Below are 15,988 nucleotides of genomic sequence, written 5' to 3'. Positions count from 1 at the left end.
ACTGGCCACTTTTTCCATTTGTTTTGTGATTGCTGGAGTTGTGAAGATAGAGGGAGAGAAGAGAGGTTTAAGAATCCATAGGTTGAATCTTTTATTGCTCTGCATGGCATTGGACACTGTAACTCCTGAATACAAAAGCCCAAGTTTGATGCTCTGGTGAGGAACTTTTCTCATGTTAAGTCAACAGTGTAGCTTGTCTCATTGTATGACTAGTTGGTTGAACTGAAAGAAGCAGAGCAGAAATCCCTAAAGGAATCTGAGCTACTTGAGAAAGAAATAGTTCATGTCCAAGAGATTAATTAGATTAAGTGATTTCGAATGATTTTTTGATGAGATAAGATAATATCAACGAAGAAGTATTATGATAATTTACATGTTTGTGTTTTGTTTTGGAAAAAAGTTTGTTGCTAGCTACACCAATTATACTCTAATATGGTGATAAACATCTCAAAGTATAAGAATATGTCAATAACTACACCACATTTATGTTAATCCATGCCACACGTTGGAAGTGAAAACTAATATGTTAGAATCCCCAATTTCTTTTTATTTTCTTACAAGCCCTAATTATTCGATTTGGGGGAAGAGGATTTATGTCTGTCGGGTTTAATCACTTGGGTCGGGTCAGGTTTGCTTAAAAGAGGATTATTTTTAAAATATTACGGACGATCCCATTAACTACGCTTAAAAACAAGAGAAAAAGACAAAAATAGCACTAAATCAAGTTTTTGTTCCCAAACTAGCACTCAAGGTCAAAAGTCACAAAAATAGCACTTAATGTTTTATCAAAAGTCACAAACTTAGGGTTTAGAGTTAAAGGGTGGGGTTTAGGATTTAGGGTTTAGGGTTTAGAGTTTAGGGTTTAGGGTTTAGATTTTAGAGTTTAGGGTTTAGGGTTTAGGGTTTAGGGTTTAGGGTTTAGGGTTTAGAGTTTAGGGTTTAGGGTTTAGGGTTTAGAGTTGAGAAATGTGGTTTTGGGGATAAGATTTCAAATTTTGAAAAATAAAAAAATTAAAATTTTCAAAGGATAAACTTAGAAATGTGCTATTTTGGTCATTTTAGTTTTTGAATGCTATTTTTGTGATATAAACTTAGAAATGTGCTTTTTTGGAGATTTGCCCTAAAAACAATTAAATCTGATTATTATGTTGCCACCATATTAGTTTTTATTTCGTACATGTGGCATGAATTAACATAAACGTGATGGAGTTATTGACATATTCTTATACTTGAGATGTTTCTCACCATATTAAGAGCATGTCCAATGGAGTGTTTAGAACTCTACGAGGAAAAACCCCTATTAGAGTTGCTTTAAAGTTTATTTGGTGTAGCTGGCAAACTTTTTTATTTTAATTTTCCAGCGTTACCAGAAAGTGCTAAGCACAATGACGGCAGGTAAGTACTGATCATTACTTCCAAACCACATTCTTGCTCTTAGGCTGTAGCTATTAAGTAAGAAGCCACGTCGTTAAAGAAGTGGAATACAGTTTGATACCACGGGTTTTAACGTCCGGACACATCAGTGATGGTGACATTGTTGTTAGAGGCTTCAGATGACTCAGCTTCCGAAACACCGTTCCTCGACACAAAAGCAGGATGTCTTGGTTCTGGAATGTCTGCAACCTCACTGCTGAGCATCGAGCATACTGTAGCAACACTTGGCCTACGGTTAGCAGCTTCTTGCACACACAAAAGTCCAATGTGAACACATTTTCTTATCTCTTTCTCAAAGAGTGTGTCAAAGATCTCGGGATCTACTAGACCATTAATCTCCCCTTCCTTCCACATTGACCATGCCTACACGTCAGACAAAACTTTCGAGAGAACTGTCACTTAAGTAGAGTTAGGAGAGAGAGAGAGAGAGAGAGACAGAGACTTACACAAGCTAGAAGACTCGAGCTTGAGTTTCTTCTTCCACTGACAAATTCTAGGAGTATCACACCTAAGCTGAACACATCAGACTTCTCTGAGAACTGTCCTCTCATTGCATACTCTGGTGACATATAGCCGCTGAATTATAAAAACAATTATCACATTTTAGGACATGTTTATGTAAGAAGGTGTAACGTATGGAGTTAATTAGAGCATTTCCAATATAAAACTTCATTTTTAAAATGGAATACCTCAATAATATTCCAACTCAACTCTAAAAATGAAGTGAAAAATGGAGTAATGAATAAAAAAATAAAATGATTATTCCATTTATGAAGTGGGGTTTGAGATGCTCTTACTATGTTCCAAGGACCCTACGGGTCATTGCTTCATCTTCATTCCCTGAGAAAATCTTAGCCAACCCGAAGTCAGATATTTTGGGAACCAGATTCTCATCTAACAAGATGTTGCTAGCTTTTAGATCTCTGTGAATGATTCTCAGCCTAGAATCTCTGTGAAGGTACACAAGACCTCTACATATTCCATTTATAATGTCAAACCTCGTCTTCCAGTCAAGAAGCTTTGCCTTAGTTGGGTCTGAACAACAACAACAACAACAACACATTAATTAGCTTTCTGTTAACTCACCTTGTGTTAGTTAACATTAGAACATAGTTTTGAAAACAAAAACAATATTACCAAATAGATAATAGTCTAAGCTTTTGTTTGGCATGAACTCATAGACTAACATCCTTTCTTCTCCTGCAATGCAGCAACCAAGTAGTTTCACCAGGTTCCTGTGTTGCAACTTAGAAATAACAACCACTTCGTTAACAAGCTCCTCAAGGCCTTGTCCAGATGCTTGTGACAGTCTCTTCACTGCAATCTCTTGTCCTTCTTGCAACTTCCCCTGCAACTCAAAAAGATGTCAAAAGAGTTCTTGGAGTCTGACAATAAACTCTTTATGCATACTTACTTTGTAAACAGGACCAAACCCTCCTTGTCCGAGCTTATTACTCAGAGAGAAATTATCAGTCGCTGCAGCTAACACTTGAAACTCAAACAATGGTAGCTCTTTCATCTTTCCTTTACTACCCCCACCAGCTAAAGCTTCTACTCTCTCAAATATCTCCTCTGCTTCTGTTCCTTTCTTTCTCCCTGAGAACAAAACCGAATCCAAAACATAAAATGTCTAATGCTTATAAGAAGAAATCATATATAGTTCAGTTAAACTCTGACCTCTTCTCTTTTTGACAATCCTTTGTACTAAAAGACCACAAGCTGCCACAACAAAAACACCACTTGCCAATGATGTACCAATGATAACGGGCCTTCTGTCCGGCTTTTCTGAATGTGCAAGACGGATATAAAGATCCATTCCACTACTAGATAGATCCTGAGAATCAACTAAGCTTACATTCCAAGTCATGCAACCATAACCTAAACCATGAGCAAAAGCTACACAAGAACATGTCTGCAAACAAGTCCTCAAGCATTCTGGTTCACTAGCTTCCGATCTTCTTGCAAAGTCAGGCAGTTTCACTCGTCTAAGCCTCATAAACCCATCAGCAGCACTCCCATTACTGTTCTGTCTTTCGCACTGCAAAGGCTCCTTTCTTATGCATCCACCACTAGAGTTTCCACTGTTCCACTCTATGAAGTTCCTTGGACTAAACCCTTTAAAGCAAGAACAAGGAGGGGCTTTCAGGGGATTGCAAGTAGCGAACTGGCCACATCTTCTGTAAACATCACATTCCGTTGCAGGAACTTGGTCTCCGACCGTCCAGTTTCTCTTAGCTTCACTCCAATCTCTCCTGATCACTGATCCTTTATAGTCCAAGTAGAAGTGTCTTAACGTCGAGTCATTAGCAAATGACATGGTGACTGTTCCATTAGTATCATCATTAACTATGAATCTATAGAGAAAGACTCCTGTATACTTATCCGGTAGACCGTTGAACATCTGACCATTCCACGGTCCACTGCGCCACATGGTAGCATTCTTATTATTATTGTTCACAATGTGGATCTCTGGATATGCAGCAAGAACGAGTGCAGCAGTGTAGCTTCCAGGGGAAGGATCTGAAGGTGTTTTCCAAGAAGTTATTGTGATGTTCCCTCCTCCTGTTCTTGCGTTTGTACCAACCAACATATTCGGCAACCAAGAATCAGTTGGATACTCGAAACTCTCCCAAAGATATGCATCGGTATTAGAATCTTTCATCACGAGGTTCCCTGAATCCAGAAGCTCAGCGAGGACTGTAGAATTGGCAGGAGATTGAGTAGAGAGGTTAGTTGACCATATAACAAGCCTGTGACCATCCGTGACTACGAGGTTTCCATCTTCAGATACAGAGACAACTCCAGATGAGTCATTGATCGGCTTATCTTTGTTAGCAACCCATATCACAGTTTGTAGAGGAATGCTGTTATACCATATACCAGCATACCTACTTGTGGAGTTAACAGGGCTGAAGAAACCGAACCTGAACGTGCCTAAGCTGGAGAGTATGGTCTCAGAATCACTGAGGTTGCCAGAAAAGAAAGCTTTCTCATGAGCCAGACAGACATTTAAGAAGAAGCAAGACAGTAAAAGAACAAGAACAAAGGGACTCATTGCTTTGTTTTCTTAATATTTTCTTTCCTAGAAAGAAACTAAACACAGTAGATCTAAATATAGCATGATGTTATTATTAAATGTAGCATTCAAGAATCATAGGTGTACCGGTGTGGTAATTGGTGAGGATTAAATTCTCATGAGAAGAGTCCAAGTATTGTTACTGTCCAGTGTCCTGTGACACTGTTATGTGAAGTCGTTTTATAATGACTGTCTTTGATACACAACAAAACAATTGACCTTTTTTTTGGTTTTTTTTGTCAAAATTTGCAAAAGTAGCATTTAACAAAAGAGGTGTATCTCTGGCTTAACCTGTCCCCCCAAAAAGCAAAGTGAAAGCCCATTAGCAAAGCTTCTTCTGACCAAGCTGATCAGCCATTACAACTTCCTCGTTCTTCTGCATAGCTTTCTTGGCTAGCTCATAGCCAGCAAAGTTCATGGCACCAAGAGGAGCCACCCAGAAGAACCTCGGGACTGCTCCTTTGAACAAACCAAGCGGTCCCTCGTGGCGCAGGATCGAGATAGCAACCATTGACATTGAGATCGGTCTCCCTGGTGTTGCAGTCATCATTCTCGTCTTCATCACATCAAATGGCGTTGTTACAACTGCTGCTATGCCTCCTGACACCGCCCCAACCGCTATTGTCTCCCATGCTTCCAGTTCTCTTCCCAGCGCTTGCGCCACCATCTACAAAAAAAGTCGCACAAACCTATCATCCCGGCTTTTAATGACCCTTTTGATTATCTCATCATCTGGGTTATGTTACCTTTTTGGACTCCGCATACAGTCCCATGCCAACGACGTATAATGGAACTTCACGGCAAAGAGTTGCGCCTGTCCCACGGAAGAAACCCCCTGGACCGTCTTGCTTCCACGTCCCTACAATGGCTTCCCCTACATTGTTAAACATGCCAGCCTGCAACCTTTGCTTCAGCACCTCACATGGAATCCGCACAGCTGTGCCTAATAGCGTGCTACAGAATGATGCAATCGACTGAACCTGCATCAAATGCCCAAACATTTCTTATTCAGTACAGAACACTTACTAAACCAAAGCAATTAAGAGATCTCGTAGCTCTAGCAGCAGCAGGTATTCATTACTGTCGCCAGATATTTTGCATAACTACTAGTGCTTTATGAGAAATGAGATGCCCCTAATAATGAGCATACCATGAGACAAAAACAATTAAGGAAGCTATATAAACTTGAAGCACAAAATTGGAATCTTGACGAGACCAGTCAAAAAAATGAGTGCAGTGATGATCATCACCTGAATTTCTGGGAGATTGGGAGCAAAATTGATCAACACAAGTTTACTTGCTTCGAATATTCCTGTCCGCAGGCCATGGCTACAACAATGAACGAGATTAAGCCACACTGGAAACAAAATTTAACAAGTAGAAGTCAAACCATCCTTGATTTGAAATTGAAACAATTGAAAAGACCTTGAAAATTGTCCAAGAATCGCTGGAATAGAACCCTTATATACTCCTCGGACACCAATCTCTGGAAGCTTTGCTATTACTTCAGGAAATGATAAGGTTGATGCTTGCACACGTGTCTGGTAACAAAAAAATGTGAATAATCAAACCATCAAACCAACAGTAGTCCATAAGAAACTAGGAGAGACGACTCACCTTGATTGTGTCAATGGGATGCATTAGGGAAGTGGAGAGAGCCGAGGCAAGTCCTCCCGCTAATGCAGATTTTAGAACATCTCCAGCAGGCAAGGCCACAGGGGGTGCAACAGCAACAACCGTCGCCGCTTCAAACCAGATGTTACTATACAAAAAAACAATACCATCAATCATCATTTAAACATCACAATCTTGTTCTTCTACAAACAAAGAATTATACTCACCGAGGATCATCCTGTAACCGCTCATACGGCAGCAAAACCATGAAATTACGGAAATGTCCATACGAGATAGACTCTTCAGTATCAGCCATCAAGAACCTCATCATGGCGATAGCATTCTCTTCATTAGCAGGAAGCCCTGCGTTATTCAGAGACGCCAAGATCTCACTCTTCTGAAGAGTACCGGACTTGGTCAAACAGAGAGAAGTATAGGCACGGAGGATGGTCGGCTCCTTCTGCTCCATCAAGGACAAAAACTGCTTCCAACCAAAAGATTTCGAGAAGAGATGACTCCTCGCTCGTCTCATAAAATCCTTGGCGTATCGTCTAGGCAACTTTCTTCTCCTCATTGCAATCTCCAGATCTTCCAAAGTCACTTTGCCATCACCATCTCTATCTAACTCTTCAAAGAATCTCCTACCTTCAGACTCGGTGTATCTGAAAAAGTCCTGAACAGAGATAAGTTTCTTCTTGTCCGGATGGTCTCCTGAAGGTCGTCCTAACTGAGGCAAAAGCTCGATAAGTTCTGTCAACGAAATAGTGGACAGTGTGGACTTCAAGCGCTCTACGTTAGACAAAGGTATACTCAATAGTCCACTAGCCAGACTCTGCCGAGAATCAACAGCAATTTCCTCCTTACTACCAGCAGTACTTTCATCACCGTCTTCGCTCACGGGAGATGTCAAGCCAACTATACCTGACGCCACGTCTCCAACTCTAGCAAACATCAAGTTCCCAAGGAACCCATTGACATCGAGTTTCCTAGCGTCCCATATGTTAAAGACAAGTGGAGTAGCTTCCTTGGAAGAAGAAGAAGATTCAGTCTTTGAAGTGTCTTGCACGAACTGGTCAAGTTTATGGAGATTCTGAGCTAGCATTTCGATGACGAAACCCATTGCGCATTCAATGGAAAAAGGGTTTCCTTCCTTTTCTAGAGACTTAGCCTTTGATCTAAGGTTCTTGTCATCTCCCATTTTGTGAACCCTCTTCTTAAAGGGAATGGGAAACGCATGGGCAAAGCCACTGAGCAACAAAGACCAAGTCATTGCGAGCTTGAAGCAGTTCGTGCAAGAACCATCATCATCTTCTTTCTCCAAGAACTTGTCTTTCTTCTTCTTCTTGACAACCTCGTTTCCACGGCTCAGCTTCACGTTCGCTAGATTGGGTGAAAACATGCCAAAGAGCGACTTCACAGGGATCTTTACAGACAAACCTTTCTTCTGAACACTGTTAACATTGTCCTCAGACTCTGGACTAGCACAAACCCGCTTCTTCCTGTGTCTTCCCAAACGAAAGTCCTTCTCTTTGCTAACCCAACAGCTCTCGAAGTCTCTCGCAGCCTTTTTAACCCCAAGCTCGATGGGGAGGAGAGCATCTTTCACCACTTGGATTGAATTGAATATGGTCTCGATAGGATCGTTGGCTGACACCATTGCGTCACCGCAACATCCAATGGGTCAGCACAAAAAAACGAATCAAGAACACGAACTCGTCAACCCTAACGGACGAATCTAAGTTTAAAAAGTCGATTCAGATATCAATCTGAAGGAAACGAAAACGGATAAAGATGGGAGCTTTAAGGCTTTCAGACGTAGATGCTGAGAGTGAGAGAAAGCAGATATGGTGGGAGTGGGAAGAGGCAAGCATGAAAGGATGATGAACTGAGTTTTGAAAGGTTGATGAAGCTTTTGTGTTTACCTTCTTTCTCTTACAAATAAATTCGAAGAAGATAATTAATATTTAATGTTATACGATTTCTCACGTAATGGATAAGTCATGTCCAGATCTCGTATTATATATTACTTTTAGCTATAAACAAAAAAAAAATTAAAATCAAAATCACTCGAAAATAATAAGCACTTAAAATTTAAAGTGAAATCTAAAGGATTCCAAATGCTTTAGTTTAGATCATTATTAAATAGTTTTAACTTATTTATCATTTAAAAAATATCAAACACAACTTTAACCTCGATTTCTTAAATTCTAAAAATATTCTATAAATTTTTTTTTCGCATTGTAAAGATTTAATTTGAAAAATCTTAATATCAAGAGAAAAAAACAAAAATAGCACTAAATCAAGTTTTTGTTTCCAAACTAGCACTCAAGGTCAAAAGTCACAAAAATAGTACTTAATGTTTTATCAAAAGTTACAAACTTAGAGTTTAGGGTTTAGAGTTAAAGGGTGGGGTTTAGAATTTAGGGTTTATGGTTTAGGGTTTAGAGTTTATGGTTTAGGGTTTAAAGTTTAGGATTTAAAATTTAGCGTTTAGGGTTTAGAGTTTAGGGTTTAGGGTTTAGAGTTTAGGGTTTAGGGTTTAGAGTTGAGAAATGAGGTTTTGTGGATAAGATTTCAAATTTTGAAAAATAAAAAAAATTAAAATTTTCAAAAGATAAACTTAGAAATGTGCTATTTTGGTCATTTTAATTTTTGAGTGTTATTTTTGTGATATAAAATTTAGAAAGATGATATTTTGGAGATTTGGCCTAATATTAATGTCCTTATATTATTATGTTTTTCAGAAGAATAAAAAAATAGTTTTGTGGAGGGAGTTGCTAATAGGGGGGATGAATGGATAGAGGTTGACGTAAGAAGTTGCTGGAGCCTCGTGACACGTGGACTTATGTTTTCCATTAATGGATTTATTTACTCGGAAACACAAAAACCCTTCCGCTTAGAAGTTTGTTGTTATGTACGTCACAAAGCAAACAAAGATTTCGAGTCTTTATGTCGCAAAGAGACCACAAAGCTTATGGTCTGCGTACAATCTCCACTTTAACAATGCATTGCTATAAAGCCTATAACAAAGACAGAGATGATTCTAATGGAGCATCAAAAGGGGGATCCGCCGCCTTTAGTTTTGCCGAGCATGACGTCTTTAGCTTCGTTGATCTTAGAGGCCAAGAAATGGCTACCACCTGCATCTGGATGGTTTGCAACCATTACTTTCCTGTGTGCTTCCTTCACTTTCTCCGCCGGAACATTCTCCCTGTGTGTTTTTCAATCACAAACACACACATATATTTGAAACAATGTACATTTTCCTCAATGAAACTATTGTTAACGCAATCAAATTGATCACACAGAAACCTTCACCTGATGCCAAGAATGAGAGCAGCTTCTCTTTTGGTCATGGTAGGCTGGAAACCGCCTTCGTAGAATTTCTTGATTTTGGGCCTAGGTGGCCTAGCCTTGAATGCTTGCCAAGCTTGGATACCATATCTACCAGCAAGTGCAGTCGCAGCTACAGCAACTCCCGCCAAAAATGGTGTCGCCTAATGTTACCAACACACATAACCAAATCATCCATTTGAATATGATATAGGACATACAACAGTCGGAATTAATCAAGGAAGGGATCAAGGACATACACACGTAGGCATTAATGAAAAAAGGTTGAAGTAAGAAGTAGATAACAGAGTATGACTTATATGGTAGCTTAACTCAAACCAAGCACAGAATCATTTCCTTACAATTGGAAAGAGAAGAGACAAGACAGTGCCAACTTTTTCAAAGATTTTATGCCTCATTTCCTATTTAAAGAAAGAGAATAACCTATTGATTTTCACAAATCTGGTGTGAACATTAAAATCAGATTTTCACAAACTTGTTTTCTTTATAGATCTGAGCTAGTTGATATGCTAACACAACAAAGTGGACAAAATTAGTTATCTCGCTAAGTGTTATCTCTTCCTAGAATAAGGTTTTATAGACAAACTCAAAAAGTACATTCAATATAATATTTTTGCTTTTCAGGCAGAAGTAGAAGGATAAATGGAAAAATCAAAGGCGTGATAATTGGTGGTGGAGTAACCATCGGTATTGTTTGTCTTTCGCCATGTTCCAGTGGTGCTGGAAAAAAAATGCAGAAACCATCCATAGCAACTGGTAACAGTTTGGTAAAAAGAATTGAATGTCTTCTATCTGAAGTACTAAGTTATTTCAGTCAACATTCAATTTTTATTATCAAAATGTTACTAGTTGGCAGTTGCTATTGATGGTTTCTGCCTTTTTTTTCCAGCACCACCAGAGCATGGCGAAAGACAATACCGATCAGCCACCGATTATCCAGCCTATGATTTTTCCACTTATCATTTTAAACTGTCTGAAAAAAACAAAAAAACAAATTAAAAGTATTTCTTTTGAGTTTGCCTATGAAACCTAATTCTACTAAGAGATAACACTTACAAAGATAACTACTTTCCACTTTGACCTATAATTTTTGTCCACTTTGTTGTGTTGGTATATCAGACACAAGACTTGACCAGACCCATAAGCACCAGCTAGATCGGCTTAATTGTAAACTAACTTGAAGAAATGAAACCGATGACCAAAAGCAGATGCAAATCTGAAATTAAAAGCAACGGATGAACCTTAATGTCTGGGAGAGAGTAGTGATCGAAATTACCATTCAGGAGACTGGGATCCTTCGTTTCATTCACAGATTTTTACAGAGTTGGATTTGCCAAGGCGTCAGTGGTGAAGACTCACCGGTGCCTCCGGAGCTCCCCGATCATTGTATCTAAAATTAAATCAATAGCAGAAAACCGGTTTTTAACCCAACCGGGTTTGTAGATAGTATGTTGGGCTACTGGGCCGGCCCGTTGGGACTCGGTTCAAATGCTATAGCCGTTTTTCTACAATGCAAGGGCTTTCTAAGCATTTGCATTTTTAAACTTTTTACTCCCTATAAATTGTTTAAGAAGTATTTTTTTTGTGTTGACAAGAAAATATTTTTTGTTTAAAATATAAATTTTCACATTTTCACGCATCTTTTGTATTTATTAAATATTGTCTCACAATTAAATTATGTAAATTTTTATGATTGATTGTAGCCATGGGCATTCGGTTCTCGATTCAGTTACAGTTCAGCTCTTTCGGTTTTAAAAAGTTCTAAAGGTTTAGGATCGGTAATGGTATTTAAAAAGTTCGGTTCGGTTTTCGATTCAGTTATTTTGGTTTTCGTTTCAGTCTGGGTAACAAAGTGGAGAACTAGCTTATATCCGAGGTAATTTTGGATTTCATTTGATTCCGGTTTTTGGGTAAAATTTAGGTTAAAAAATAAAAAAACAGAATTTTTCGTATTAAATATAAGTTTTTTTTTAGGTTTTCAGATAAAAATTCGGATAATTCAAATACTTTTAAATATTTTGGATAAAAGGTATTCTAATAATTCAATTTTTTGGGTATTTCGACTTATAAATAATATTTCAAAATTAAATATAGTTTATTTTATAAATATATAAACTATATTATAGATATTCGAGAACCGAATACGGTTTTGTTCTGGATTTTCGGTTATAGAGATATAGAATCCACTAATATAATTGATACTAATATAATAGATAGGTTTGGATCCCGAACCAAACCTTGTTTTTCTATTCGGTTCTCGGGTCTGATAAGTATGCCCAAATCTAACTGATTGATTTATATTTAGTTTATTTATTAAATAATATTTTTTTAAAAACAACATCCCCTATATATTATTTGAGAAGCATTACAACTTTTTTTTGTAGCCACATGTCATCACTAGGATAATTCTTAGAACCATTAGAGAAATATGTTGGTCCATCTAATTATATAATAAGCTTTTTATTAAACTAACAATAAATTCATCATTAATGTACTTTATTATTTCCTTAAATAAAATTTACGGAATTGCCTAATGTAGCTAAAGTATATATGATAATTAATGATTTTGAATAATAAAGATTTAATAAAAAAAATAGTGTATCTTCTATCATATTTGTTTAATTTTATACTATTAAATAAATTAAACAACCACAATAACCATATAATAAAAATTTAGATTTTTTATGTATATGTTATATTTTGAATTTTTACAAACGACTATAAATTACTAAAACTGTTAAAAGTCTCACATTCAAATTTTATGATCCATGGTTTAAAATTTTTGTTATGACAAAATGAAAATGATTACAAAAATTATATAAGTAAAAAGTCTAATTTAATTAATTATTTAGATTAATATATATATTTTTAAATTAAACTATAAACCATATAAAATACAATATTTTAGTTTCAAAATTTACTTTGAACAATTTTTTTGATAAAAGTTTTGAACGATCATTGACAACTTATTTTTTTAAAAATTATAAATTACTAAAACTATTAATCCTACTATAAAAATTTTGTTATGAGTAATTTAATTTTTTTTCTATAAAAGATACAAATGATCAAAAAAACTATATGAGTAGAAATAATCATTTAATAGACATTAATATTAAAAATATACTAAAATATATTATCTATGTTAATATCATTTAAATTTAATTACATATCCTATCAAATATAAAAAAAATATTTTTTTGGATTAATAAAATTGATTTATATGTTCACACCAATTTAATTATATATTTAATAGTTACTAACTTTTAATTATTTAATATATATTTATTATTTCATAATATGTAAAAATATTTAATACATAAAATAATTTATATATATAATGTTAATTCCAGGCAAGGCGCGGGTCTTAACCTAGTTTTCTTAATATTTGTGATTTTAGCTAAAATAACTTACACTTTATTCATAGTCCACAGAACTAAAAGAGTTGCAAACCCAACAAAAAATCCACACAAAAAGAGAGTATGATATCAAGAAAAGGAAAATGTAATCTGGATCATCACAAGTTCTTGAAAGCAGAGTTATGTGCATCCTTTGGAGGAGTGAGCCTCGCCAACAACGCCTTGTTGGGGCAATGCTCCGCATCCACAAAGTAGTAATTCCCTTCCGCCTTGAAGCTCACAAACGGCCTCTGCGTGTCTGGATAACGTATGTCCGAAAACTTCAGCGTCTTTGGCGCAAACGTGGCAAGCCAAGTCATCATCTCGACCTCAAACGTGTCTGAACCAGGCTGCCACCTCAGCTTGTGAACATAAGGGCTAACGAACCAGTGTAGCGCAGCGGTTGTGGAAGCGCTGAGGAAGATCACAGTGGAGGCGACCGCGCCTTTCATGATCACGTTGAGCCCCGGCGAAGTCATGAAAGTGATGACTGGGCCGAGGGAAACGGAGAGGCAGCAGGTGGAGAGTGAGAGGAGTTTCACTTTCTTTATGGTTGATGAGATTGGGCCGTAGTAAACCACACCGCCTCCACCGTTGTCTTCTTTCTTCTCTTGTGGTCCGATGCTGATCTTGTGCTCATCATCATCATTAGTCTTTGCTCCAGATGATGCCCAGCTTCTCTGGTTAAAGGAAGAAACCTCAGGGAATCTGACCTTAGGTATCACTGATGATGACGATGATGGTGACCATGTCCCTGCTATGGACCGACCATATCCTGAAAAGAAAGTAAGAATGCTGCGCTTGATGAATCATTACAATCCAATCTACTCTTAAGGCTAGATCTGATCAAGTGACCACTTTTGACTTTTGTGAGTTAGAAACACAGCAAGCTCGCCAAGACAACATCAAATTGGATCATGTTCTAGTCTGCTAAGACTCAAAATGCTTCAACAGAGCTGAAAAGATCCTAACTTTTTTAATTTATCATATTAGATGAAATTATGGTGGATCACGCACAAGTCAATTTCAGTTTCAATAGCATTTTTTTTTAATTGAATTGGGTCAGTTAAAAGGAAAGTACTTTCGATATAAGATCGAAAAAGGGGAAGCAGAACAAGGAGGGATGTTTTAGAATTCGGACACAAAACCCATAAAGACAAATAGCAGCCGTGTCTACTACAGAACAGTGTAGAGGAGAGATAAAGAACCTGTATTATTGAAGGTGGAGGAAGAGAGACGCCGAGTTTGGGAGCGAATCAGGTGAATCAGAGCCGATCTTCCCATCGCCGTTTCTGTTGCTCGATGTGCTGGATTCAGGTTCCCGAAATGAATGAATCTTGTAGGGTTTTAGAGTTTTGTTTTAATCTTTGATGCAAGTTGATTGTCAGGAATATTGTTTTCGGTGGTCCAGCGGCGAGAGTTTCTCGACTGAGATGCACAGGTCCCGTGTTCGAATGACAGTGTGATAAGTTTTGTTTCTTTTTTTTCTTTTCTGCCTTCAACACCTTCTGGAATCTGGCTTGAGTATTATATTTTCTTCGTTCGTTTGTTTTTGTTACTCATTCTTCTGTATTTGTAAATAATAATAACTTTAAATTCGTGGTTATCTAAGTGACAAAAAAATCAGTAGCTTTTCTGAAAACTGAATGTATGCAACAATTTTTATATAAAGAACAATTATTTTTTTATTTTTTAAACTAGATTGATTGATTCTTTTGATGTCAAAAGAATTACAAAGAGTAGATTTAACATGGTGGGCAGATGTTTTTTTTAGTCAACATGCTTAAATACTTTTTAAATATATTTTTAGTTCACCCATATTGACCTATTTTCATGTATATAATAGAAGGCATATGCAAATGCCATTTCATCATCAAATTTTGAAAATAGCGAATGATTCTGTTGTTGTCTCTCTCTTTTTTGATCAAATTGTATATCTTTCTTATAATGTTAATCTTACATAAAATAGTACACGGATATCAAACTCTTGTACATGAAAATGCTTCCAATCCCAAGTCCGCAAATCCTTCGCTCATAAAACATATAGTTTAGAGGCCCCATTCCCTACAAAAATAAACAAAATTGTTCATACATAAAGTAGTAGTTGTGGAAATGTTCTATACTTCTATGTATTGCATAATCTTGAATCATGTAGACTAACTAGAAGGTATGATATATAGTCAGGGTAGCAAAAAAGGTTTATAAAACATACTTGGCTTTATCACCAAACCAGTTGTAGACCGACTTGGCGGTAGAGGAGACCGTATCGGCGGCAGGACCGGCATGTTCATTGAAGAAGTTGGTAACGTCGTTGGTGGCTGTGTCTACCCTCTGTCCAACCGTTGGTGCTGCTTCCTCAGCCGAAACCAACACCGAGTTCATAGACATAAGCAACATCAACGACAACACCAAAGCTACCTTCTTCTCCATCTTGTCCCCAAAACGTAAAAGTTCAGAAATATTATGGTTTTGGACAATCTAAGTCTATATATACTTAAGGGAACAATTCTTCTAAAAATAAGTTACAATGCCCTTGAGTCTATATATAACTTGCCTTTTTCTGTCCACGTCTATATATAACTATTGGTTTTGGCGAGGTTATGATTTTGATAAATGAAGTTAAGATTTCAAAGTTGGATGGTCATCCATCATTATATCCATGGGTGAGTTGAAGTTCCGTTTTGGTCATTAATTAAACAACTAAAACTCCAAAATAGATTTGGTTGTTAAAAACTAACTAAGATAAACCCTATAAGTCATAGGCTGGGTCGATTTTGGCCACAATCGGATGAAAGATTTGTTTTGGTCCCCAAATTTTAAAGAATTATTATACATATATCACATGATCCCTAAATTGTCAAAAAAATATTAAGGTTAATTTTAAATGTTTATGATTCCTTAAAATCTCATATTCAGCCCTCATAAGATTGATATTTATGCTAAGATTATATATTGTGGTTTCTAGTTTAGATGTTCCAGTCCAAAACCTTCTCATAATCTAAAGAAATATGTTTATGTTACTTTAAAAAAAAACACACATTTGGCAGAATTGTAAATTATAGAGTTCAGAAATATTATGGTTTTGATTGAACAGTATATATCCCGGCTGTTCTAT

The 15,988-nt window shown here is 36.7% G+C and overlaps 5 protein-coding genes across 6 annotated transcripts; all 5 read right to left on the bottom strand.

Moving 5' to 3' along the window:
• Nucleotides 1-1,053: 1,053 nt before the first annotated feature.
• On the bottom strand, nt 1,054-4,520 carry LOC106388101 (G-type lectin S-receptor-like serine/threonine-protein kinase At1g11300). 2 transcript variants are annotated; one of them, XM_013828087.3, is made up of 6 exons: nt 3,112-4,520; nt 2,849-3,030; nt 2,572-2,782; nt 2,232-2,469; nt 1,881-2,010; nt 1,054-1,797 (listed from the first exon to the last, which is right to left on the bottom strand). In XM_013828087.3, the coding sequence occupies exons 1-6, from the start codon at nt 4,487-4,489 to the stop codon at nt 1,504-1,506; spliced, it is 2,433 nt and encodes an 810-aa protein (XP_013683541.2). In that variant the 5' UTR covers nt 4,490-4,520; the 3' UTR covers nt 1,054-1,503. The 2 variants fall into 2 exon arrangements, with proteins under 2 accessions (XP_013683541.2, XP_048608454.1); XM_048752497.1 differs by having other exon boundaries at nt 1,522-1,814.
• Nucleotides 4,521-4,646: 126 nt separating this feature from the next.
• LOC106388153 (mitochondrial substrate carrier family protein C-like) lies at nt 4,647-8,107 on the bottom strand. The gene is made up of 6 exons (XM_013828157.3): nt 6,352-8,107; nt 6,128-6,272; nt 5,936-6,051; nt 5,761-5,839; nt 5,257-5,490; nt 4,647-5,177 (listed from the first exon to the last, which is right to left on the bottom strand). The coding sequence occupies exons 1-6, from the start codon at nt 7,779-7,781 to the stop codon at nt 4,833-4,835; spliced, it is 2,349 nt and encodes a 782-aa protein (XP_013683611.2). The 5' UTR covers nt 7,782-8,107; the 3' UTR covers nt 4,647-4,832.
• An 863-nt stretch (nt 8,108-8,970) lies between these two features.
• On the bottom strand, nt 8,971-10,903 carry LOC106388104 (mitochondrial import inner membrane translocase subunit TIM14-1-like). The gene is made up of 3 exons (XM_013828091.3): nt 10,755-10,903; nt 9,443-9,621; nt 8,971-9,335 (listed from the first exon to the last, which is right to left on the bottom strand). Exons 1-3 carry the CDS (start codon nt 10,755-10,757, stop codon nt 9,179-9,181), a joined length of 339 nt encoding a protein of 112 aa, XP_013683545.1. The 5' UTR covers nt 10,758-10,903; the 3' UTR covers nt 8,971-9,178.
• A 1,973-nt stretch (nt 10,904-12,876) lies between these two features.
• LOC106388106 lies at nt 12,877-14,343 on the bottom strand. Its single transcript, XM_013828092.3, has 2 exons — nt 14,082-14,343; nt 12,877-13,648 (listed from the first exon to the last, which is right to left on the bottom strand). Exons 1-2 carry the CDS (start codon nt 14,155-14,157, stop codon nt 12,993-12,995), a joined length of 732 nt encoding a protein of 243 aa, XP_013683546.2. The 5' UTR covers nt 14,158-14,343; the 3' UTR covers nt 12,877-12,992.
• Nucleotides 14,344-14,431: 88 nt separating this feature from the next.
• LOC106386789 lies at nt 14,432-15,348 on the bottom strand. The gene is made up of 2 exons (XM_013826602.3): nt 15,086-15,348; nt 14,432-14,937 (listed from the first exon to the last, which is right to left on the bottom strand). The coding sequence occupies exons 1-2, from the start codon at nt 15,301-15,303 to the stop codon at nt 14,922-14,924; spliced, it is 234 nt and encodes a 77-aa protein (XP_013682056.1). The 5' UTR covers nt 15,304-15,348; the 3' UTR covers nt 14,432-14,921.
• Between the last annotated feature and the right edge of the window lie 640 nt (nt 15,349-15,988).

This window comes from Brassica napus, chromosome C3 (assembly GCF_020379485.1).
Source record: "Brassica napus cultivar Da-Ae chromosome C3, Da-Ae, whole genome shotgun sequence".
NCBI lineage: Eukaryota > Viridiplantae > Streptophyta > Magnoliopsida > Brassicales > Brassicaceae > Brassica > Brassica napus.
This window is presented reverse-complemented; position numbering and strand designations above follow the sequence as displayed.

Bases quoted from the DNA above. Each gene is read 5' to 3' on its own strand.
- LOC106388101 (XM_013828087.3), bottom strand. From the start codon at position 4,489: ATGAGTCCCTTTGTTCTTGTTCTTTTACTGTCTTGCTTCTTCTTAAAT. The intron at 2,783-2,848 runs GTAAGTATGCAT...TTTGAGTTGCAG, and splicing joins GGTTTGGTCCTGTTTACAAA to GGGAAGTTGCAAGAAGGACA. The intron at 2,011-2,231 runs GTAAGAGCATCT...TTTATAATTCAG, and splicing joins CGTAGGGTCCTTGGAACATA to CGGCTATATGTCACCAGAGT.
- LOC106388153 (XM_013828157.3), bottom strand. From the start codon at position 7,781: ATGGTGTCAGCCAACGATCCTATCGAGACCATATTCAATTCAATCCAA. The intron at 5,491-5,760 runs GTGATGATCATC...CATTTGATGCAG, and splicing joins CCAATCTCCCAGAAATTCAG to GTTCAGTCGATTGCATCATT. The intron at 5,178-5,256 runs GTAACATAACCC...CTTTTTTTGTAG, and splicing joins TGTATGCGGAGTCCAAAAAG to ATGGTGGCGCAAGCGCTGGG.
- LOC106388104 (XM_013828091.3), bottom strand. The intron at 9,336-9,442 runs GTGAAGGTTTCT...AAAAACACACAG, and splicing joins GCTCTCATTCTTGGCATCAG to GGAGAATGTTCCGGCGGAGA.
- LOC106388106 (XM_013828092.3), bottom strand. From the start codon at position 14,157: ATGGGAAGATCGGCTCTGATTCACCTGATTCGCTCCCAAACTCGGCGT. The intron at 13,649-14,081 runs GTTCTTTATCTC...CTTTCTTTTCAG, and splicing joins CTCCACCTTCAATAATACAG to GATATGGTCGGTCCATAGCA.
- LOC106386789 (XM_013826602.3), bottom strand. From the start codon at position 15,303: ATGGAGAAGAAGGTAGCTTTGGTGTTGTCGTTGATGTTGCTTATGTCT.